The 14,200-nt window shown below is 40.1% G+C and overlaps 2 protein-coding genes and 1 long non-coding RNA gene across 4 annotated transcripts in view; 1 reads left to right on the top strand and 2 right to left on the bottom strand.

Moving 5' to 3' along the window:
- The window catches only part of LOC124038225 (baculoviral IAP repeat-containing protein 6-like), a 135,782-nt gene extending 134,210 nt beyond the window's left edge, over positions 1-1,572 (bottom strand). Inside the window, 1 exon segment of the mRNA XM_046353819.1 lies at positions 1,131-1,572. Coding sequence (XP_046209775.1) covers positions 1,131-1,341 — 211 coding nt within the window. The 5' untranslated portion in view covers positions 1,342-1,572.
- Positions 1,573-2,035: 463 nt separating this feature from the next.
- LOC124037215 (protein YIPF4) lies at positions 2,036-5,715 on the bottom strand. Its single transcript, XM_046351882.1, has 6 exons — positions 5,171-5,715; positions 4,415-4,568; positions 4,097-4,268; positions 3,885-3,962; positions 3,600-3,713; positions 2,036-3,391 (listed from the first exon to the last, which is right to left on the bottom strand). The coding sequence occupies exons 1-6, from the start codon at positions 5,253-5,255 to the stop codon at positions 3,254-3,256; spliced, it is 741 nt and encodes a 246-aa protein (XP_046207838.1). The 5' UTR covers positions 5,256-5,715; the 3' UTR covers positions 2,036-3,253.
- Positions 5,716-10,234: 4,519 nt separating this feature from the next.
- Positions 10,235-12,888, top strand: LOC124037214. Of its 2 annotated transcripts, none has more exons than XR_006839148.1 (3): positions 10,235-10,453; positions 10,846-11,132; positions 12,599-12,888. It is a non-coding gene; the product is annotated as an uncharacterized LOC124037214 (long non-coding RNA). The 2 variants fall into 2 exon arrangements; XR_006839147.1 differs by lacking the exon at positions 10,235-10,453 and adding an exon at positions 10,576-10,636.
- The last annotated feature ends 1,312 nt before the right edge of the window (positions 12,889-14,200 follow it).

Raw genomic sequence — 14,200 nt, 5'->3', positions numbered from 1 at the left:
GTTTTCTATTGTTTGGCATCGTCAAATATAAATTGTCACAAAAACTAAAACCAAGCCTATTCACTTTCGTCAACCATTTCCCACACAAAATGTTACAGCTACAATACTAACATATCGTTATTAGCTAACGTTAGATTGCCAACAGGCATTGCATACTTTACTGTTCTGCGGAGTAGGAATAGCTACACGTCATAACCTTTCTAGCCAACTAACGTTACCTAACTAGATCAATATTCTACAACAAACTAACGTTACCTAGCAAGCTTGCTAACATTTACTGCGACACACGTAAGGACGGTGCTGGTGATAATCGATTAATTTACATCTTAGCTAGCTAACGGTATTAGCTATGTAGCCAACTAGCGAATGTGACTTCACATTGTCAGTAATGTAAACTAGCCTTCAAACACTTTCTTTGTAGATAGCTATCTAACATAATTAGCCAGCAATCTCACAATGCACCTTTTGCTTCCTTGGCCCAACACAGCCAACGAAACGAGTTAGCTCACTAGTAATGTTAGGGTCATCACAATTAACTAGGTAACTACCACCGAATACAATCTAACTAGGTAACTAACATTAACGCTAGATATCTACATGTTACTTACCCTATTCATAGAGGCTACATATTTAAGCAAGATAATGTGCCTAACTAGTTAGCTATTATGACACTTAACGATTGATTGAATGTTGACAAAACGTTATACACCGTTAGCGGGTTCGCTAGCTTTGCGGCCAGTTCATGATCAGAGAGCTGTTTTCATAACAAATCGCTAGTTAGCTAACGTTGACGTTAGCTAGCTAGTTAGCAAAACGTCTTGACAACAAGACGATTCTTAAGATATTTAGCTACTTATGTATTCAAGTGATTTTTATAGGAATCGGATAACAAAATATATTTGTTTAGCAAGTGAATCAGTAGCTAAATGTCAGAATTCACGACAAATTCTAAAATATCTATTTATTTGCTAGCTAACTTAGCCCAAGTCAACCACCACAGCAGGCCCAATGTAACGTTACATTGTTGACCAGTGTCGTTTCATCTGATAGTTATGACAATCACCTGATTGCTAGCAACCTAGCTAATTAACTAACTGAACCAGTTAGCTAGTTCCTTGGCCCTGACTTACCATGCAAGGCCGAGGCCTGGAGAATGGCCCCTGAAGTGCCGTCGATTACTTTTATACTGCCCCGGCTAGTAACAGCCAGGATAGCGTTAAGGGCCGGGTGGTAGGAAAGGCTCCGCAGGCCCTCCTCGTCGCAACGAAGGCAACCGTCTCTCAGTACAATCCAGTCTGAGGAGGTGGACGAGCAGGAGCCCGGCGAGGCCGCGGCCGCCATCTTTATTTATTTTCCACGTTCCCTTCTGTTTTTTAGGAAGCTCCCGTTTATACGAGTAAGATTAATAATTGTAAACGCTTAATCCCAAACTACCGGTCCTCTACTACTGCTGACTCTCCTTCTGCGGCTTCTGTTCCTCCACCGGTTACCGCAGCAGTAGCTATTCACCATCAGTACTGAGAAAGCTACGAGCGTTGCACTCAGATGAACGTCAGGTAAACGGAACTAGCGTAGTGCTTGGCTATCACGCGACACCAGAGAGGGCACTGCGATGTTGACTCCGGAGTACAGACAGAGAACCTCTTTGGATTACTGTTTTGTGAATGTTATTATTTCCCCACTGTAAATGGTGTTTGTTGTGACTCCCATATACATTACTAGCTATGTGAGTTATGTAACTATGACTATTTTGTTTTTGATTCAGCCCTTGCCTGATGTTGGGATATACAGCAGATCCCCACCCAAGAACCCAGAATAATAAACCGTAAAACCCATCGCCCAGTGGTCCCTATAACATACCGCGCAACAGCAAGCAAGCGAACGAAAGCACGCCCCGTACAGTTAAACAATCGGTCTGTTGAGTTTTAGCAGTCCACCAAGATCTTTTATCACTTGTAAAGCCCTTGAAGACGGACACCAAATAACACAGAAATAGGCTTGAACCGCATTACTGTAAAACCAATGCACATTTCCGTTCCTCCTTTACCATTAGAAACCATAAGCTTACTTTATTTGCGTTTATCTGATATCCTATTTCAGATGTACTCTGTAATAACGATTAAGACCTAAATGACACATTTAAAGAACAAATTAACAGTATTTGTTCTAAATGCTTATATACAACAATGTGTCAGCACAGAACACTAACAATATTTAAAAAATGTACTGTTTACAGCTAATAATTCATATTCAAATTACTATAAATACCACAACTTGAACCCCGCCAATAAATCCTACATAAAAGCTTGGGTGTGAGGCTTTTTTAACAGGCATGCAGATTAATGATAACATTTGACATATGAGAGGGAATGTATTTTAAAATATCTAGTACAGTACAACAGTTATATGGATAATTATGTTGATAAGTTTAACTCCCACTGTGAATTCATTATAAATATCACTATTGTTCCAGGTCTAAAAATGTTCCACAATTGTATAACATGTTCTGATACTATCACGTCTCCAACACATTAAGTAGCTGTACAATCGATACAAGGAAGTTGTCTGAAAATATACATCAGTTCAATAAAATATTAAACAACTGTATAAAACAACTAATGAAAGGCACCACACTTTAGTAGACTGTTTTATTTCACTCAAACTGCCCATCTACTGGCCTACCCAGGCTGAAATTCATAAGTTAAGAAATAAAGGTTTGTTAAAGGTGCATAAAATGACAACTAAATAACGCATAACAGTATGTTAAACCCACTACCTTACAAAATAATGGTGGAACCTCAGTTAGGGGTTGTTGTCTTTCTTAACCCCTTGGTTCCAATTGAGCATTTGTGCACTGTATTTGGCACTACCTTCCTATATGGAATAAAAGCATTAACAAAAATCTGTGTCCCCAACATGATTACCAAAACCAGATTTCACAACTTAATTAAATAATTATATGATGCGAATGCAAACCAGGGTTCTAATTACAATAAAATCTGAATGCAGCCTTACACTATACGCTGCTTTTTAATGAGCAAAGAGGTAAGGGGCACATTTAAATACACTGACGTAACATATACCCTTATCCCCACAGTCTAGGATTGTAAACAGAGATAAAAGAAGAGGGAGAAAATAACCTTTTAAAAAAGCCATGTTCCTTATTTTCATTGTGGAATGAATCCTTGGGTGTCTTTTCACAGTGCTTTGTGTTAGTCTCCAACCAAAGTGCCCACAGTCGCCATTTGTCCAATCAGACCCCAGTATATAGTGACAGGAAGTAGATGTACAAAAGGAAAATAGGGTATATGAGAAGAGGCTTCTTGGTTTTGAATTCATTCCCAACAAGTAGAGAAGCAGAACTGTAAGCAGCCCAGAATACCCCAAAAAGCTGGAAAATGAAAGACAGTTGACAACTAATAAACACTCATATCTGATTTAAGAGTACATTTCTATTATCAACAAAAAAATATAAAGATGTTCAAAAGCTTTAAATATGTTCGCGTATGTTAAATCAAATTTGCAGTGCTGAATTAGAGATTCATTTTTGTGGAAAATGTGAGAGAATAAATGTTGATTGTCTTTGCTGATGTGCTCACCTTTATTAGTGTAGAAACAACATCAAAACCCCCAATGACCAAAAGCAAGGGCGCTATAACGATGAGCGGGAGTAGAGAGTATCCAATCACGCCAAGGACTTGTCCATAAGACACCTATCCGATATAAAACAATGCAAGTCAGTGTTTCACAGCATGCCACATCATTCATGTTGTAATAGGAAGCAAATTCACATCCAGAGGCATGTACAGTATCAAGTAAGAGAAATGTACTACTCATCAAGACTAGGGATATTAATTATTTTAGCTTAAAAAGGTGGCGCTTACCTCACCACCGAGAACACGAGCCAGCAGAAAGATTGTTAAAGATCCGAATATCCAAATGGTAATTATCCAAGACACAACCTTAGGAAATAAAGTAATGCAACAAATAATTAAAACAACTTTCAAGCTGAAAATTGTGACATGGTACCAAAGGACACATTGTTTTGGTGTGATCTGAGAAGAAAAAGAAATCACAGGTTGTCCTGCCGCCTCACCCTGAACTGTCCATAGATGGAGATCATGGAAAACAGGAGCACTACAGCCAGAGGACCCCAGAAGTCAGGGTTGTCCCTCACAACCTGCCGGTTGAAGCCCAAGGAGGGCATTGGCATCAGCACACAGCGGATCTTGTAGTAGATGTCTTTCAGGTCGATGTCCAGCTCCTCCCTAATCATACAAGCATATGAGAGAGAACAGGAGCATCATGAGATATCAGCACATTTAGTTAGCAGTGATGGCCAAATTGGATGTCAGTGTCATTTTAATATCAATGTGCATGGACAAAGAATGGGTTTCTTGAAGAAGGTACTTACAGAAGAGGTTTGTTGTCTTCTGGGTCATCCTCGTCTACTTCCAGTAGCCAGCCATAGCCTCGCTTCCTCAGGAACGTGGTTGCATATGGGTCTTTTGCATTGTCGCTGCCCATGTTCAATTTAACATCTGGGGCATCGATAGTACCACTTAGATCTGAAGGGAATTTAATTTAAACGATTATTGGTTCACATATAACATGCGTTGAATTTCTGTATTGTTGAACTGTACAGTATATGTTCAAGGTTTCCAAAACCGTATCACAATTAAGGATACCTTTTTTCCCTCGATAGATCGTTTTACACTAAACCAAATCACCTCAGTTAAGCAAAAAAACGGACGTAGAATGACGAAAATAATTGTCCCCTTGTTTGTCCTACTGTCTAAATGACGTTCAACTTTATTTACTCAAATCAGCAATACATGCAACTAGTGAAAATATACTTTTGAGTTATGTATTACATTATCTTTAGAAGAATATAGTTAGACAGATTGATTTACTTCAGTGATATAGCTAACGTTAGCTAGTTGGATTGCTAACGCTAGCTAGCCGTAAAAGCTGCAGAAGCTGTCAAATCTCTCTGAACCACTACGTAACTTGACAAAATTGACAACACTACGACTCAAGGTTAGTTAAATACTTGAATTAAATGTCAAGCTATCAGAATGGCGTGTTGACAAATACGGTAGCTAGCTAGCAAGCTAACTAAAATGAATATAAAACACATATGACAGTATTCACGGCCTGTTAACATTACCCTCAGCTTCAGTTGACGAGACGAAGGTAAAATCTCCGTTGGTGGGAGACAGCTGCATTGTTGATGTTGTGCCAACAACCTTCATGTCCTAAGAACTGACATTTAAAAAGCGTTTCAATGAATAACCTGCCACAAGTAAATATAACGTTGTCAATGACGGGTTTCCCTTCATTTGTCACGATTATTCCATCTTGTTGTTGAGGTATCATTTGGTCCCACCCACTGAGGTCCGACAACACACACAGCCAGAGATATTGGTTTCCACTGGTTACCACAGCCACTAAGTAGATTTGGAAATATCGTAATAACTGATAAAAACAAAAAATGTGTTTTTTGGTTTTCATTTAACGTCATGGTTAGGCACAATATTATCCGTTTAGTTAGAGTTAGTTAGAGTCAGATTTTCAGAAAATAAATCGTAGAAATAGTCGGGATTTATTACTTTTTGGCTGTGGTAACTAGTGACGACCAGCGATATTACAGAAAGAAGGAAGTGTGAGGCTGGTAAAGACGGACACATCAAATCCCAACAAGGCAGCAGAAAAGCTCGCCATCTAGTGATAGTTTGACTCCCGCCAGCAATATACAACATGACACTTAAAAAAAAGATAGCGACTCCTTCCTTTGTCGTCCAAAACACTCCCCCCATATGGTTGGCTGATCAGAATAGAAAGACCAATAGTATCAGCTCGTTGTGAACTCATTTGCCATTAAAAACGAACACCTGTTAGCTCTGTTACTGCTCAGTGCTGAGTAATTATTATCGTTGTTAGCCCATTCAATTCGTGGGTAAGTATCTCGGGAAATGGCTAATGGTATTTTATATTGATGGAAGCATGTTCTTATTTCAAAATCACATTTAAAATGCGTTTATAAGTAACTTAGCTATGCCATAGCTGCGATTTGTTTTGCCGACAGGGTGGGGGTAAAAATACTTGCATGCAGGAGCGCAACTTTCACTGGGGTTACATGTCCCTCTCACATTCTAAAATCGCATTCCCCAGTTGTATCATTGGAATGTGATACAAAGCCAGGCAACGGTGTGCTTCAGGACCATGAGGACGCCTCTGAGTGGTCGGGTAGGCTGTTTGGAGTGTTTATCCAGCTGGATAAAACTAATATATATATATATATATATATTAGTAAAAGGTCACTCTCTCAACCAACCTGGAATGCTTTTCCAACCGTTTTGAAGGAGTTCCCACATGCTGAGCACATGTTGGCTACTTTTCCTTCACTCTGTGGTCCAACTCATCCCAAACCATCTCATTTGGGTTGAGGTCGGGTGATTGGAACTCAGCACTCTCCTTCATGGTCAAATAGCCCTTACACAGCCTGGAGGTGTGTTTTGGGTCATTGTCTTGTTGAAAAACAAAGGATAGTCCCACCAAGAAACAACCAGAAGGGATGGCGTATCGCTGCAGAATGCTGTGGTAGCCATGCTGGTTTATTGTGCCTTGAATTCTAAATAAATCACTGACTGTCACCAGCAAAGCACCCCCACACCATCACACCTCCATGATTCACGGTGGGAACCACACATGCAGAGATCATCCTACTCTGTCTCAAAAAGCCATGGCGGTTGCAACCAAAAATCTCAAATTTGGACTCATTAGTCTAATGTCCATTGCTTGTGTTTCTTGGCCCAAGCAAATCTCTTATTTTTGGTGTCCTTTAGTACTGGTTTCTTTGCAGCAATTTGACCATGAAGGCCTGATTCACTTAGTCTCCTCTGAACAGGTGATGTTGAGTTGTCTGTTACTTGAACTCCGTGAAGCTTTTTTTTTTTTTGGCTGCAATCTGAGATGCAGTTAATTGCCCATTTCTGAGGTAACTAATTAACTTATTCTCTGCAGCAGAGGTAACTCTGGGTTTTCCTTTCCTGTGGCAGTCCTCATGAGAGCCAGTTTCGTCATAGCGCTTGATAGATTTGAGACTGCACTTGAAGAAACGTTCCAAGTTCTTGAAATTTTCTGGATTGACTGACCATGTCTTAAGGTAATGATGGACTGTCGTTTGTCTTGTAGAGAATAGTAGAAATAAAGAAAAACCCTGGAATGAGTAGGTGTGTCCAAACTTCTGTCCGGTAATATATATATATTTTTAGGTAGCTAGCTAACTAATGCCAGTGGCAGGGTTTACATTAGCCGGCAATACAATACTTTTTATTCATTGATGGAAATACCGGTCGACGTAAATACGTTGACTGTCATGCTTATCGGTCTATAGGTGACTTTGCATAATTTTGTGGAATTAAATTGACCTGTGTGTGTATTCATTAGTCATATCTTATTTATACAACACAACTATCACACACACACAGCATACAGAGCCTCAACATTATCAGGACAGAGAACCAGACACAAGGGAGCACTCCAAACAAAAGACAATGAAAACATTGACAAATCTCGTAAATTATGGTGTTAGGTGAAGCTGAAGGGTTGAACCCAAGAGCAGACTCAGGCAAGGAGACGGGGATGAAGTAACCAAGGTATTTATGGGTCACTGGGAAGATGGAGTGCAGGTCAGGGAACGCTCGGGTTGGTTGCTGCAGACCAGGTGCGGAGGCTGAGGCTGGAGAAAGGGGGGTTGATAGGGTAAGCAGGTCCAGGAAGGAATCCAAGGGAGTAGAAGCGTAACTGACTGAGCCGAGATTACGATCTGGCTTTGTGGAAGTGTTAGGACTGAGTATTTGTTGAGGTCTTGATTATGGAATGAGTTGCAGCTGATGGGGATCTGCTCAGACTTCAGCACACCTGTCTACACACACACAGAGGGAAAGAGCACTGGGGGAGGAGGCAGGTCAAAGAGATACAGGATGACCAGTAGAGGGCGTTGCAGGAGCAGGTGTGACAGACGGTTATGAAATAAACCAAAACAAGGCTATTAGAGTATCACCCACCACTTTACAATGTGAGCTGAAGGCAGTATGCATTTTGAAAATATACTTAATTGTTTGAAACATGTATGTTTTATTTTCTATTATGAGGCATAACTTACCTTGCTTCAAAGTAGTGTGATGGAACGTTTTATGTTTGTGCTTTTCTAATAACCAATTTCTGTGTTCATTTAAGTGACTGAATGAATCCTCACTATCAGTATCTGCAATTTGGCAGTACGCACAGACCCTTGTTTTGAGAACAAAATATCTCAGTTTCATGGTCTCAGCTTAGGGAGAAGAAGCCTCATGATGGATTGGCCTGTCACATACATGAACCATTATTGGTTGGTCAGATGAATGAAGCAAACGTTAATGATAATTCATTATGAAAGATGAATAAGCTAAATCATGCAAATGTAACTTGTCTGCAGTATATAAGAGAACTCACGGGACTGCCCCGGGAGAGCTCACTTCAGACCGGTACTTTATTCATCTAATTTTGACTGTGACCTCTCCAGCAAGTTGTTAATAAACGATGATTCATTCATGAGCGTCCCAGTGGGTAGAATTTCCACGACAATTTGGCATCAACGAACAGGATGATGGATTCTGCCTGCGGAGCTTTCCAGTGGGGGTCTGCGAGGAAAACCTGTGGCGCATTTTAAGAAGTGTCTGACCAAAAGAGGACAAGGACCCGCCTAGACCCTTACTGTAAGCTGCAGAGGAGACACGTCATCTGTAAACAATTGAAGGACACCACGATTGAATTTCAGTAAGAAAATGTAAATTCATTTGAATAAAAATAGAACAAAAATTAATAACAACCAATAAAACTAAACATAAAAAATGGAGGGTACCACCAGTCTTGAGTCAAATAATAGCATGAAGTGAATTTGGATGGGAGTTGTGTGAGTGTAGTGAATGTGGATGTGAGAGTTGTGTGAGTGTGGAAAGTATTAAACTGATTGACATTGGGATAATAACAGATTGAAGGTTGGCTATTAAACTGATTGAAATTCGGATAATAAGATAATGAAATTTGTAAATTAAGAAATATTAAGTGATTGAAATTTGGATAATAAGCTGATTTAAATTTTGATAATAAGAGGCTTGAAATTTAGATAAGAGATATAATTACTATTTGGGACTGAGTGAATGTGTGAAAATGTGCGTGTTATTCAATATGTATGTGGCAAGACTGTACAATCAGTAGTTTATGACTACATAAACTGCTGAGACTATAGACACTGAGAGACTAGATCTGATAGGTCTTCCTATTGGGGAGAAGGGTCCTAGTGGCTTTCAGATAGAACTCTAATAATGCGATATCTTAGTAATTTGATGAGTAAATGGTTCAATACAAGGTCACATGATGAACAGAGGGATTAAGCATTGGGACTGATATTAAATTAGAGGCTGCAATCTGGTGTTTGGGTTAGAGATACGTTCCCTGTGGAACAATAGATAGCCGCTAGTACTCACTGAATTCAAACAGGCTGAAAGTGACATAGTGGGGAAATTTGGGACAGAGGTATGAATAAGAGACATTTTTTGACTATTTCCTATTATTACTCAATTCTATAGTTTGGGGTACACCAATGATTTAAGTAAGGAGGTAATGTCACCTAAGACAATAATCTGTTTCCATTATGTGTCTGAAGTATAATTCTGTATACACGTGGTTTTATAAACTCTTCCTGACCAATATTTAGCAAACTCAATTAAGCTGAAGTATTTTTAGGACTGATTAAGATGTGCAAACTAAGTACATATTATTTTCTTTTCTCCAGGACTGATGTTATGTCCGCTACCAACTTTATTTTACATGTTTATCAATGATTCTGTATCTCTCCCATTGAAAGGCTTCCTGAGGCAGGTGCCTTAGGAGAGCAGTCATTGAGATCCAGTATAAAGATTCTATTGATAAGAATTTTACTGAAAGATCCCATGTAAACTTGATACTCAACATGTTTGTAATGTTTGAAATATCTTTAAATAATGTCTGAGGTAAAAGGAAAGAAACACTCACTTAACAGGGTTGACTGACCTCTGTTCTGACTCTCTGGTGAGGCCTGATCACCCTTACTAGAAAGGCTAAGAATATTGGGTGACATTTAAATGTAATATGGAAACACTAATAATTAGTTTATAATTTAGCATTTGTCTTATGTGTGATTCGGACCACGAGAAAGACAGAGAGCGAGCGCTGCCCCTAAATGAGGGACATCTGTTTCTAGTATATTTTACCATTAATCTTATGGGATACAATTATTTCATTATGGAGTTATCAATAGTTGTAATTCTAATTTGATTTGTTATTCTAATTCTTTTTTTTTTACTTAACAGGCAGTGTTGTTTTCATGTGTCCAAAGGGGGAATTACCAATCCCTTGGGACCCTTTGGTAAATATGCATATTGTTTTGTTCACATGCCTGCCTATAAAAACATGTGTATTGCTGTTGTTGTTTTGTTTTCTTTGCTTTTGTTGTGCTTCAATAACAAATCTCACCAGATTGGGTCTGCTGTTTGGTCGGGATTTCTCCCTAAGGATTAGCCCACTAACTCCCTAACCCTGTAACTCTGAGGTGAGATCCCCAAGATGATAGAGTATAAACCAATTTGGAGAAAATAATGGTTTCAACTGTGTGTTATCCTTTTTGACATTTGTTTTAGAATTCTCTATTAAGAATATTGGTAGTAGTAATCATTTGTCATACAGTGAATCATTTGTTTGGATTTCCTGGATCAGAAATGCCCTAAACTAAACGGTTGTTCTGGTCTGTCCTCTTTCCAGGTTCTGGCGAAGGTGACTACAGATGGTATCTAGATACATGGAAAGGATCATTTGACCGAGAACAGTGGAAACCTCACCCCCTCTAAATGGCTGAAGTAATGGCGACAATGGCATTCACTATGGTCCTTCACCATTTCACGTGAGACCTGAGTCCGAGCCAGCAACTTGTACACAGCATCCAGTCGAAGCTATCAACTGCATTTTCTCTCAGGCTGTGACATGAGTCCACGTGGAGTGAGCATGGAGAGAGATCCTGTCCAAACTTCTCTCATGCTGCTGGTGTACAGGTAGGAAAATGAACAATACAAAATGGTCCATAAAGGACAGAGGTGGCTCAGGGGAGAAAAATTGGGACATTATTAAGGGCCATCCACTTTGAACATGTGCCATTGGAGGGCGAACTGTAAAGCTATCTGAAGAAGAAACTGAAGAAACGTCACAAGGATGAGTGCCATGAAGGAGGGGGGTGGTCAACCGTGACTGTAATTGATTTAGGCTTTGTCCAAAAATGTTTATTTGGGGTCCCAGGTTGATTGTGGAGGTCTGCACACTGCAAAAATGTAAAGTAATTTAGACTAAGAGTGTGCTGAGATACCAATCTGTCATTACCACAATGATGGTTATTGATGAGAGTACTGACCACCGATGTAGCACAGTTGTGTGTATATGTCTGTTATTTTCATGGAAATTACTTTAAAGAAGAGCTACTGGCACTGATCCCCCTCGAAGGACACACCACCGGGGACATCCTATTCACAAAGCTGGAAGAATTGTTTACGCAGCATGGCCTGTCATTTGAAAAAGTCTACTTTGTGGTCTTCGACGGGGCTTCTGCTATGGTGGGCAGACACAGGGGCCTGGTCTGTAGGTTGAAGGAAATCACCCCACAAATGAATGGCTTGCATTGTCTCATCCATCAGACTGTGTTGTGTGTCAGACTAAACGGTGAGCTAAAAGATGTGATGGATAAAGTAATGCGGATAATCAACTTTGTCAGGGGGACATCAAGTACACAACACCATCTTTTCCGCAAGCTTGTGACAGAATCAGAGGAGGCCACCCACTATGATCTCCTGCTTTACAACAATGTGCGCTAGCTGAGTAAAGTAAAAGCTCTAAGCGATTCTGTAAGCTGCATGACCAGGTTGTGGATTTTGTCAGAAAAAGCTAAACGAGGGCAGCAACTGACCACATTAGTATTCTGGAAATTGAGGGATTCCTCTCTAATGTAGCTGTTTTGGCTGACATATTCTGTCACTTAAATGGGTTAAATCTGTATTTACAAGGAAGTGGGAAAACAGTTGTGGACATGGTGAAAACTTCCAAACAACGAGCCAAAACGGGGATGCATTCAGGAGTACTGAGTCGTTGTGTGCATTTTGGGTGGCATGCTCAGATGAATACAGCACAATAAATACACTTGCATTATGTGCTAACAATGTTTGGATCAACTTACACCTGCGATTCCTAATTTTCCTCTATGAACGCAGTAAAGACTCACGACAGGAACCGGCTTTCACATAAGTCAATCGAGGACTGCCTGCGCATCAAAATCACAACCCTCTCACTCGACATCCACAAGATTGTGTCCGAGGGGAAATGCAACTTTTCCCATTACATAAGTAACTTAGTATTTAATAATTAATCATATAGGCTACTAACATTATTGTGATTATTATTATTGTCAGTGCTTATCCATGGCTATTTTAGGTCTCATGCTGACAGTATTTTCTGTCTGTTTTGTCGTTTACAGGAGCAGGTTATCCCAAGACTCCCGATACAGACATTCAGACACAGACATTGACTTCTTTTCTTTAAATTATTGTTTTATGTAGGATGTTACCTTTGTTGGCCAGTTGCAATTGTAAGTAGGCCAAATGCATTTTTTAAAATCCCATTTCTATTAGGCCATTTTTCTTCTTTTGGAAGATGCTGTTAAGCCTCATAGCCTACCTCAGCTAGTTAAGTTATTTAATATGGGCCTTGGCTCTGAATAAATAAGACTACAATTAAGCCCTCTTGTTGTTTGTAAAGTAAAATTAAAATAAGGATTATTGTTGAAATGAATTACTCGACTGGTGTCGTTTTCTCTGTATGTTGCTTGGTGCCACTTGCGTTACAAGTTAGCCATTTTTTCAGCACCAGGTGCTGTTCACCTCCCATTGATTGCGCTGTGGAAACAGCTAAAAAAAACGGCATATTCTCTCTGCATGAAGTTCAAATGTAACTTTTGCATTAGTCAGGTAGGGTCACTTCCTTCTTGGGACATTGCATTTGGGACTTTTTGCATCTCAGTTCCAAGATAAGGAATGAGCGTTACACCGAGGCCTGTACTCTGGCGCGGGATTGATTTGGAGGTGGAGGGTCCATCATGGTCTGGGGCGGTGTGTCACAGCATCATCGGACTGAGCTTGTTGTCATTGCAGGCAATCTCAACGCTGTGTATTACAGGGAAGACATCCTCCTCCCTCGTGTGGTACCCTTCCTGCAGGCTCATCCTGACATGACCCTCCAGCAGGACAATGCCACCAGCCATACTGCTCGTTCTGTGCGTGATTCCTGCAAGACAGGAATGTCAGTGTTCTGCCATGGCAAGAGAAGAGCCTGGATCTCAATCCCATTGAGCACGTCTGGGACCTGTTGGATCGGAGGGCTAGGGCCATTCCTTTCAGAAATGTCTGGGAACTTGCAGGTGCCTTGGTGGAAGAGTGGGGTAACATCTCACAGCAATAACTGGCAAATCTGGTGCAGTCCACGAGGAGGAGATGCACTGCAGTACCTAATGCCACTGGTGGCCACACCAGATACTGATTGTTACTTTTGATTTTGACCCCCCCTTTGTTCAGGGACACATTATTCAATTTCTGTTAGTCACATGTCTGTGGAACTTTTTCAGTTTATGTCTCAGTTACTGAATCTTGTCATGTTCATACAAATATTTACACATGTTAAGTTTGCTGAAAATAAATGCAGTTTACAGTGAGAGGACGTTCCTTTTTTTGCTGAGTTTATATACAAGGCGGTGTCAGAGGAAGGCCCAAAAAAGTCTAGGTCCAAAAGCCTCCTTAACAGCTTCTTCCCCCTTGTTTTTACACTGCTGCTACTCGCTATTTATTATCTATGCATAGTCACTTTACCACTACCTACATGTACAAATGACCTCGACCTATACCCCCGCACATTAACTCGGGACCCCCTGTATATAGCCTCATTATTGTTATGTAATCTTATTGGTTTACTTTTTATTTTAGTGTTTACTTTAGTTTATTTGGCAAATATTTTCTTTACTATATTTATTGAACTGCATTGTTGGTTATGGGCTTGTAAGTAACCATTTTACCGTAAGGTCTACATG

Source organism: Oncorhynchus gorbuscha, linkage group LG06 (genome assembly GCF_021184085.1).
Source record: "Oncorhynchus gorbuscha isolate QuinsamMale2020 ecotype Even-year linkage group LG06, OgorEven_v1.0, whole genome shotgun sequence".
NCBI classification, from domain to species: Eukaryota; Metazoa; Chordata; class Actinopteri; order Salmoniformes; family Salmonidae; genus Oncorhynchus; species Oncorhynchus gorbuscha.
This window is presented reverse-complemented; position numbering and strand designations above follow the sequence as displayed.